General features: G+C 39.8%; 1 protein-coding gene across 4 annotated transcripts in view; it reads left to right on the top strand.

The window, feature by feature from the left end:
• Nucleotides 1–473: 473 nt before the first annotated feature.
• Nucleotides 474–10,443, top strand: part of Dhx36 (DEAH (Asp-Glu-Ala-His) box polypeptide 36) — a 29,477-nt gene continuing 19,507 nt past the window's right edge. For 2 of the 4 annotated variants that reach the window (XR_001175065.1, XM_013016230.1), the window contains exons 1-8: nt 474–606; nt 1,280–1,514; nt 2,247–2,285; nt 3,799–3,969; nt 6,088–6,167; nt 7,446–7,520; nt 7,636–7,802; nt 9,234–9,315. Coding sequence is in view for 3 of the 4 variants with exons in the window: in XM_013016230.1 (XP_012871684.1) it covers nt 497–606; nt 1,280–1,514; nt 2,247–2,285; nt 3,799–3,969; nt 6,088–6,167; nt 7,446–7,520; nt 7,636–7,802; nt 9,234–9,315 (959 nt within the window). In the remaining variant the exon portion in view is untranslated. Of the gene's footprint in view, nt 607–1,279; nt 1,515–2,246; nt 2,286–2,695; nt 2,743–3,798; nt 3,970–6,087; nt 6,168–7,445; nt 7,521–7,635; nt 7,803–9,233; nt 9,316–10,443 lie in introns of those variants that run through there. The other 2 variants (XM_013016232.1, XM_013016233.1) reach the window with 2 other exon arrangements.

The raw sequence follows: 10,443 nt of genomic DNA, 5'->3' as shown, positions 1-10,443 counted from the left end.
AGGAAAGGCTGTGAGACTCTTATCTCAAATTAACTACCAGAAATGGAGCTGTGGCTCAAAGTGATAGAGTGGTAGCCTGGTAGCCTTGAGTGAAAGAGTTCAGGGACAGTGCCCAGGCTCTGAATTCAAGCCCCCCACCTCCCCCCTCCCTCCATCTTCCTCCTCCCCCTCCAAAAAAAAAACCTCAAGTCTTACAGGAGAACATGTATAGTAGTACCTGAGAGCAGCAATAATGGAAGTTGTAAGAGGCAAATAAGCTTTACTGTCTTTATAGATCCCTGATGGGAAAAAAAATCTAGAAGGAGATATACAAATGGAAATGTTAATTAGGTTTAGAATGTGGAACTGGGATAATGGGAAATTTTATCTTTTATACATGTACAGTCAAGATATATCTCTTTGCCTTTATTTTTCCTTGTAGTTATCATATACTTTTATGGATGCTTATGCTGATGAAGATCCTTTTTCTTTTGTACTATAGAGAGCTGTAGTGCATATGGATGAAAGACGAGAAGAGCAAATCGTGCAGCTGCTGAACTCTGTCCAAGCTAAGAGTGATAAAGACCCTGAAGCTCAGATTTCCTGGTTTGCTCCTGAGGATCATGGGTAAAACAGCAACAAAAACTGTTCTTTTAAGGAATAGGCAAAGAATAATACCTCTTATAGCATTGGCAAGAAAAATAGTTATAAGAAAAATACCATGATTATTAGGTTTTCCAGTGAATGAAAGTCAGTCTTGCCAGAGAAAAAATAAGAAGAGTTTAGACTGCATGCAGTCTGAGTAGGTATGAGATGTATGTTACTTGTATTTCGTATTCACCATTTTTGGTATTTCTGAAATTCTGGTGGGAAGGGTTTCATAGTTAAATTGTGCTGTTTTAGTAAGGTTACTAGAACTATATCTTGTATAGGAAAAAATTAGCAGTATTTCAGGCACTATATAATGTGGTGTCTTATTTATAGCTAAGAAAAGAATATCTGGAAGAAAAGATGTGAAATCCCACAAAATCAGAAAAAGAGAAAACACTGGACAGCTGCAATAGGGGAATGACTGTTGGATTTTTATTTTTTAAACCAATCCAAGGATGTATGGCAATATTTGTGTATGAGGAGGGAAAAATTTGGCTCTCTTCTAAGAATATACATGCTTCATAGCTGCTTGGAGGAGCAGAGAATATAAGCTCTCCCTGGGCTGGTTTTCAAATACTTAGACAGGTAGTGGTTTGTTTTGGGCTTGAGTGGCTCTTACCTTTTTTCACTTTTAATATTGTCAAACCAGATATGGTGCTGAAGTTTCTGCTGAGAAAAAAACAAACTCAGAGAAGAAAGTTGACAAACAGGAAAAGAAATTGATGAGCCAAGAAAAAAAGATACTTAGAATTAGGGATAAATCCACCTTTGAACGAGATTCTGAGTATCTTTTGCAAGAAAATGAACCAGATGCAACCTTAGACCAAAAATTACTGGAAGATTTACAAAAGAAGAAAAGTGACGCTCGGTATATTGAGATGCAGGTAACAGAAAACTGGATCATTCACTACTTGTATGTGAGGGCTGAGCAGGTATATTGATGTATAGAGTTCCATTAAAATTTTCAAAATTAGTAGAAATCTGTTATAGAAATAAAGGAGTTAGTCCCTTTGTAATATTCTAGTTTAACTCATTGTAATGTCAATTGCTTAGCATCTGGTTTATGTCATAAAGTGTTACATGCTTTTTAAATGAAGGTTTTTTTCATTGATGGAAGAATCTTTGAAGCCTTTGTGCTTGAGTCTGGCTTCCTTGACATTGCAGTTGTGAAATGAGTTCTGGGTATTGAGCTTTCCCTTACTCTCCCAGGCAAGCACCCTAAAATTGTCTTCAGTCTTGATCTTGTGCCTGCTGCACCAGGAAATGGTACACTGATCAGTGGGGAGAGGAATGTGATGAAGACATCAAGTCTAGGGGACATACAAAACATATTCAAGAGTGATAAAGTAGTGAGTGGTGTATCAGTTAGATGATAGTTCAGATTTTACTTCTAACTTTGAAGAAGAGTTTCTATTAGATATGATGGAACTGTATAAATATTTCAAAAATGTAATTGTTTTTTGTAAGGTTTTTTAAAAGTCTGATACGTTACATATTCCTTATGGTAATGAAAATACTTTTGGATTCTAGTACATCTAATATATCCTTTGATTGTCATTATTATAATCTGATTCCATTTATTTTGTGAAAGTTGAAAACTTCCTTTTAAATTTCAGCGTTTCAGAGAAAAGCTGCCTTCCTATGGAATGCAGAAGGTAAGTTGCTTTGTACTTGTTAGCTTGATGTGCAAAATAGAGCACTTTCTAGGAGAGCTCTGTGCCAGGAAAAAAAAGTAGATGTTAATGAGCCTTAAACGGAAGTCAGTAATTTTTTTTAGTGGTTTTGGGGTAAAATAGAAAAAAAATAAAACAGTCATAAAACAGTTATCTGGAAGATTTCCGTAATTTAAATCTTTAGAGTTTAGAAATAGAACTTTCTTACATGATAACATGAATACTTTGCTCTTAATTCACAACTGAACACTTGATGAAAATCAAAATGCTGCTAAGCTGTAGCACTTGAATTTATTAGTGACCCTTCATCATAATTATTATATAGAATAATGTCCTCTGTGCTGCTCGGTCCTCCCAGTCTTATTTATTTTATTTTTCTTTGCTTTTCATAGCACACTTATTGCCACCTGACATCTGTGTCTTCCCCTCATAGTCCAGTGTAAGTTCTTGCGGACAGGGTGTTTTATTCTTTTTCTGTCTCTTGAATCAGGAGTACCTGGTGTTACATAGACATCAGTAAATATTTGTGAGTGAATGCATTCTGCTTTGTAGCACAGCCATGCCCTGGTGTCCTTGCAGGCTGGCTCTAAAATCTCTTAAGTGAAATGAGTAGTGTTTGTGTGACGCCCAGAATAGCCTCTTTCAGTCTTCAGGTCATCGTTGTTTTATTTGTACAGAAGTGCTTAGGAAATGATAACAGAAAGGGGTTGTATCCCTACAGGTATTGGTTCATTGCTTCAAACTTGGTATGGAGGACCAACTGCATGTACTGGCCATAGTGTCCGTGTTCCCACTGAAACTTCTTGGCACATACTTTGTTAAATGGGTGAGAATTTTCTGTGTGTGCCAGTCCTGAGGCTTAAACTAAGAGTCTGGCCACTGTACCTGAGCTTCTTTTGCTTAAGGCTAGCACTCTACCACTGGAGCCACAGCACCACTTCTGGCATTTTTTGTTTATGTAATAACTGAGGAAATGAACCCAGGGCTTCATGCATGCTAGGCAAGCACTCTACTGCTAAGCCACCTTCCCATCCCTGAAGTAATCTTGAAAGCAAGTAACAGTTGGTTGAGTTTCTCCTTGTTGAAACAGTTCAAAACTTGTCCAGCAGCAAAGCAGCAAAGCTGAATCTATGAAATATGTAATGACTAGTGACGCGCAGAAGCTGCTCAGGCTGAGGATTTGTCTTCTGTCCCAGCGTCTCAGGTCTCAACATATTTTCTAGTTTTGCATTAATAGATTGACAGAACACAGGTTTCAACACTATTGTTTCGAGTTAATATAATTGACCGCACAGGGGGTATCATCCTGGTCTTTTCAGGGCATTTTTCTTCAGCAGTATCTTAGTTCTGTGTTTCATAACTTCCTTATGTGAAGTAAATACTTAACTATTGAAAAGTGGTAGAGCTAGATATACAGCTGCCACCTATCATTGGATAGAACTCTGATTAGCACCTTTTATGACATAGTCAACGTGATATCTTTTGCTTATTTTAGGAGTTGGTGACTTTGATTGATAAGCATCAGGTAACCGTGATAAGTGGTGAAACTGGTTGTGGCAAAACCACCCAGGTCACTCAGTTCATCTTGGACAGCTACATTGAACGGGGCATGGGCTCTGCGTGCAGGATTGTCTGTACCCAACCACGGAGGATCAGCGCCATCTCTGTGAGTGAGCCTGCACTCTCCATGCCCCCTCCCTGGAAGGGGTTTCACTAGAGCGTACTCATTTTAACATTTGGAACAAGTCTTAATGAGGGTTCGGATTTGTTCCTGTGTGAGCAAATAATTTGATAGTAAAGATCAAAAGATTGGAGTGTCATCTCTCACAGATTAACTTGAAAAATGTCAATGTAAATCCAAAAACAATGAAAAGTTAATATAAAAATGCTCATATTATTAATGACAAGCTCTAAATAATCTTAATCAGTAGATGCTTTAAATTCTGCTACCTTAGACTGAATGTGGTGGTGCATACTTGAAATCCCAACTCCACAGAGATTGGAAAGATTGTGGTTTGAAACCAGCCTGGCCATATGGTTAGTGATACTAGTTGTCAGCACAACAAGCTGGGCATGGTGGTACGTGTCTATACTCCCAGCTGCGTGGGACTCATAGGTAGGATGCTGACCAGGGTTGGGCCAGGGAATAAGCTGAAACAACCTGAAAAATAGTAAAGCACAAAGGATGAGGAGTTTAGAGAGCATGCTTTGAAAGCAGGGCTTCCCAGGTTCTAACCCCCAGTACCACCAAACAGGAAAAAATGTTTTGCCATGTGGCTTATTGTTTTCATGTCTTTGATTTTCAACACATAATATACTGGGTGGAGCAAAGTGAGAATCCTTTCCTTTATTTATGAAAGGTACATTTTTATCCCCAGCAATAATTAAAAAAAAAAAACTCCAGCTGTGCAATAAGATTGCTTTTTTTTCCCCTCTAACACCAGGGCTTGAACTCTGATTTTTACACTCACTTGAGTTGCTTGCTCACAGCTGGCACACCTTCTGTTGGTTAATTGGAAATGAAGTCTCAAGGACTTCTATACTAACTAGCTCTGAACTTCAGTCTTCCATATCTCAGCCTCCGAAACAGCTGGGATTACAGGTGTGAGCCACTAGATCTTGATTTCAGAAGTCTATTATAACAAAAACTAGACCATTGTTTATTTAAAATGATCAGCATAGCTGATCAGTGTTAATCCAAAATTTCAAAAGAAAGGCATAAGTTATAAGTACATGTTACACAAATAACCTTTTGATGGCCTTTTTGATAAAGTTTTCTAGTTTAATTGTAAGTTTTATACTGTAAAAATGTTTGAGGTTTTTTAGGATACTCAGTGAATTTATAAGTCTTTCATAATTCCATGTGCATATAAATTATGAAGGTTTTTGGTTGTTCTTATTTTTGTTTATTTTTTGCTGGTCCTGGGGCTTGAAGTCAGGACCTGGGCACTCTCCCTGAGCTTTGTGCCCAAGGTTAGCACTCTACCACTTAAACCACAGTGCCACTTCCAGCTTTTTCTCAATAGTTTATTGGAGATAAGAGTCTCACAGACTTTATTGTCCAGGCTGGCTTCAAATTGTGATCCTCAGATCTCAGCCCCCTGAGTAGCTAGGAGTATAGACATAAGCCACCTGGCTAGTTATTTTATTCTAGTAATTGAGTATAGAATTTGTGGCTAGGAACTCCATTACTGATTATGGCAATAGACAGTATGCATTTCAAGCTATGCACAGTGTACATTAAGTAAACCAACTATCTAACCATTGTTTGGGGGAGTCATGTACCTATAAAACACACAAGACCACAGAAAGGTGAAAATTGTCAATAAGCAACTATATAGCTACATAAATATTTTCATTGGTGGTATGTGTGTGTCAATCATGTATTGATAGTGAAAGAATGCTATATAGATTGTTGTGATATTTTTTATGATGAGGTGGATTATAATGGTACATACTTGTCCTTCCAGGTTTCAGGAAAGTATGTCAGTACAGGCAGAGTTAGTAGAGCCTGTCTCCAGAGCAGAATGTGAACTAAAGGGCTAGGTCTGGTCCCAGTGGTAGCTAATGTGAGGCTCTGGGTTCAATTGACAGTATTTCAGGAGGGAAAAAAATGAAAGAAGAAAGTTTACACAGTTTGAGATATCTTAGATTTTAATAAGTATCTCTTACTTTTTAAACTCTCTGAAAATCAGAACTTGCATTTCAGCAATTCAGGATTCTCATGAACATTCAGAATATTTGACCTAAACAAGTTTATATTCATGTTTCATTGGAATTTCAGGTTGCAGAGCGAGTGGCTGCTGAGAGGGCAGAGTCCTGTGGCAATGGTAATAGCACTGGATACCAGATTCGTCTCCAGAGGTAAAGAACACCAGCTCCTGTAGACTGCACAGTCTATAGAAGTTTCTGTACAGGAACACCCCCTGTTCTCACTTTGATTGTTGATCTACAGTTAACCCTTACAAAAGCTGTACTGTGGGGAGAGAACTTGCTTCCACAAACGCATACCATAACCTTTGCCCTTTTGATGACTAGAAAGGTTTCCTCTTTTTTTTGGGGGGGGGGGTCTGGTCATGGGGCATGAACTCTAGGCCTGGGCGCTGTCACTCAGCATTTCAGCTCAAGGCTAGAGCTCTACCACTCAAGCCACAGCGCCACTTCTGGCTTTTTTTTTTTTTTGCTTATGTGGTACTGAGGAATCGAACTCAGGGCCTCATGCATGCAAGGCAAGCGCTCTACCACTGAGCCACCTTCTCACCCCAAGGTTTCCTCTTATAGAAGGTAGTGTTCAGGATTTCTTGTTACCACCCTGATTGGTTTTGTTGTCTTTCACCTTCCATCCAGAAATAACATTCCCAAACATATTTGTACTTCTTCAGTAAATACTACTTTTTTTTCTGTGTTTGTGCTGGTCCTGGGGTTGATTTCAGGGACTAGATGTTGTCCTTGAGCTTTTGTACTCAAGGCTAGAGCTCCACCTCTTGAGTCATAGCCCACTTCTGGATTTTTTGATAGTTATTTGGAGATGAGAGTCTCACAGGCTTTCCTGCAAAGGCTGGATTTGAACTGCCATCCTCAGATCTAAGCCTACTGAGTAGCTAGGATTATAAGCATAAACCATCAGTGTCCAACAATATTATTGTTTTGTGTGTTTTAATGACACTGTCTAAATTCTTTTGTGACATGGTCCCTCAAAATCATGTGTTAAAGAGCTAGCCACACTGGGTTATGACATCCATGTAGGAGGAGGATATTTCTGGGTCATAGGGAAAGCAGTTCTAAGAGAGTACAGTACAGAAACAGTCAGTGTTCTGAGAACAAAAAGATTCTTGCAACTTGGGAGGTCTCTTGTATAATTCCTTAGTTCTTGAGCTCAAGATCCCTCTTACTTAAACTAGCAGACTTTGCAGTCACCAACCAGAAGGTTAGAGCTTAGAAGTAGTGTATGTTTTCTCTGAATGTTCTTGGTTGTACCTTCCAGAAGAAACCATTGTCCTTGTGTCGTGATGGAATGAATGCAGTATATAAAGAAACATCCCAATACTCCATTCTGTAGGTGGATGGTGTTACGAAAGTGTGAAGGTTCTTCAGTAAATTATTAGGAAAGAAAACTAAAAACCTCCTATCTTTCATTCACAGTCGGTTGCCGAGAAAGCAGGGTTCCATCTTGTATTGTACCACAGGAATCATCCTGCAGTGGCTCCAGTCAGACTCGTGAGTATGTTTCAACTGAAGAATTCTCACACTATCCAGAGATGCCAATATTAAACAGAATCCTGCTAGTTTCAGGTTTATATTCTCGCTTAAAAACTTCACACTTCTCTTTCAGGCTTTTGTCCAGTGTTAGTCATATTGTACTTGATGAAATTCATGAAAGAAATCTGCAGTCAGACGTTTTAATGACTGTTGTTAAAGACGTTCTTAATTACCGCTCTGACCTAAAAGTCATTTTGATGAGTGCAACATTGAATGCTGAGAAGTTCTCAGAATATTTTGGTGAGTAAAAACTGCACTATAGGGACTGGGAAGGGGGGCTCAGTGGTAGAGTGCTTGCCTAGCATGCATGAGGCCCTGGGTTCGATTCTTCTGCACCACATAAACAGAAAAGGCTGGAAGGGGTGCTGTGGCTCTAGTGGTAGAGCGCTAGCCTTGATCTGAAGAGCTGAGGGACAGTGCCCAGGTCCAGAAGTCAGGCCCCATGATCGACAAAAACAAAATATGGTACTACTCAGAAAAAGCAAAAGAAAACTTTCTGGAAAACTGATAGGATACTCAGCGTAGGTGAGTCCAAAGAAGTGATTAGTAGTTGATTTTACTTCAACAGTACCTTGCCCACTAGTTTCCAGGGTTAGAGAACTGGGTTTTTTAATAGCTTCACTTTTGTCTCACAGTAGATAGGGGAGTCAGGTTGGTGAAGCCACGAGGTAGTGAAGTGGGGCCACAGAAGTCAGAGTGACCTTGGATGAACCTGAGATTCCCTGTGGCTTTTTGTACTGTGGTCACAAGCAAGGCTGGCAGTGTGCTGCCAGTACTGCTGGTGATCAGGTAGGAAACTCTGCCAACTGTGCTGGGGAAGGGTGTTTGCCACTGTCTGCATTCATTCTTGGAATGCCTGGCCAGGGAGGTCTTCTCCTTACTTGTCACCATGAGAAAGCAGCCTGGTGACTTACACAGGAGGAGAGATGATTCCTGTCTTCGTGGTTCTAGTTTCAGTGATAAAAGTGGGGAAAGAGGAAGGAAAGGATTAACATAGAATACATGTATGTTAATCTGATTTTTGGCTTTTCAAAAGTGTCTCAGTTAATCCTTATGAGATTATGAGATGAGTTGAGACAGGTGTCCCATCCTTTTTAATGAGCCCTCCAGAACTAGCATGGGGATTTATACAGATCAGTTTTATACAGATCATCATATTTATGCAGTATGCATATTTATGTAGTAGCTCAGGCATTTTGACCCAATGCTGTATTGTGTTGGTGTCGTGTGCTGCTTAAAAAAGTTTAAGGTAAAGTTAAATAAAGTTTAGATGAAAGATGCTGAGGCAGCCATATTTAGTTACTTTAAAGTAGTAGTAATTTAAGATTTGTTTGGGTCTTGTTTTGACCCGTTTTCCCCTATGGGCTATGCACGAATGACACGCTTGATTCAGGTGTTCATTGTCATGGCAGCAGAAGGAAGAAGGAGACTTGTGATGGTTTTCTGAGTCTAACTTAAAGTTGCTGCATTCTTTGACGTCTGTGCTGTGTAAAACTGAGGTGTGTGTGTGGTTCAGAAGTAAAATCCTAAGTTAGGCAAGGCTGCTGATTTGTATTGCACTAGATAAGGAACAGTGGAGATAATGCTGCTGTTCATTATGCTGTTGATGGTGTGTTGATTTCTCCTTTGTCACCAGAGGTAACTGCAATGGTTTCTTCTTTATCACCATAGGAAACTGTCCAATGATACACATTCCTGGTTTCACTTTCCCGGTTGTGGAATACCTTCTGGAGGATATCATTGAAAAAATAAGGTAAAAAGATTGGGAAATTAAAGAAATTAGGAAGTAATGGCATGTCACCTTTCTCGTCAGAAAGTCCCAACCTGAGTGTTGACCTTTTCCTTCATTATTTTTCTATGTATTGGCTTTATGTTAGTTACCTCCAGTTTCAAAATTCCATTTCTTCACTTATACTCTATATTTTAACTGCTTTACAAAGTTGTGTTAGTAACCAAGAATCAGGTTTTTGTTGTTTGTTTGCTATTTTGTTTTGAATGAATGTTTGAGATTAAACTTAGGACCTTAATAGCCACAGTTCCAGTCTTTCTGTTTTTCACAGAGTTTTGTGCTTGAGTCCAAGCTAGCCTAAGACCCAACATCCCTCTACCTCTACCTGCCGAGTAGCTAGGTACATGGCTATTTCCAGCTTTTTACCCAGGCCATCTTCAAACCTTATTTCTCCTCTTTCTGTCTCTTGAGTAGCTAGGATTATAAGTGTAAACAACCATGCCTGGCAGGAGACAGTTTTTTTTTTTTTTTAAGGATACTTGAATAGGAAAGTTTGTGATCTGTCTTGGGTGCTCATACCTCTCGTTTGGCTGTCCTGCCTCATCTTCATTCTCTATTGTTGGCTTTCATTGCCCACCCTAGAATTTTCATTCTTTTCTCCATTTTCACCTGTTTTATGTTTTTCCTGTGACCTTGGTTCTGTTTCACAGCTCCTTAGTGCTGTGGCTTTAAGATGAATTCTGCTGAGTAGGGTGGCTCAGTCCTCTAATTCATAGTTAATTGGGAGATGGCGATGAGGTTAGTGAGTTAGGATTTGAGGCCAACCGAGGAGTGCTCATCTTCCAAGTTTACAAAACTCCATCTCAGCCAGTGGCCGAGCCTGTCATCCCAGGGACAATGAGCCATGGAGTGACAGGCACAGTGGTGTGCGCTTGTCATCCCAGGGACAGTGAGCTATACTGTGACAGGCACAGTGGTGTGAGCCTGTCATCCCAGGGACAGTGAGCTATACTGTGACAGGTTTAGTGGTGTGAGCCTGTCATCCCAGGGACAATGAGCCATGCAGTGACAGGCACAGTGGTGTGAGCCTGTCACCCCAGGGACAGTGAGCTGTACTGTGACAGGCACAATGATTTGAGCCTGTCACCCCAG

Source organism: Dipodomys ordii, unplaced genomic scaffold (genome assembly GCF_000151885.1).
Source record: "Dipodomys ordii isolate 6190 unplaced genomic scaffold, Dord_2.0 Scaffold30, whole genome shotgun sequence".
In the NCBI taxonomy this organism is placed as follows: domain Eukaryota; kingdom Metazoa; phylum Chordata; class Mammalia; order Rodentia; family Heteromyidae; genus Dipodomys; species Dipodomys ordii.
Note: the sequence above shows the minus strand (reverse complement) of the source record. Positions and strands in the feature narration are given on the sequence as shown.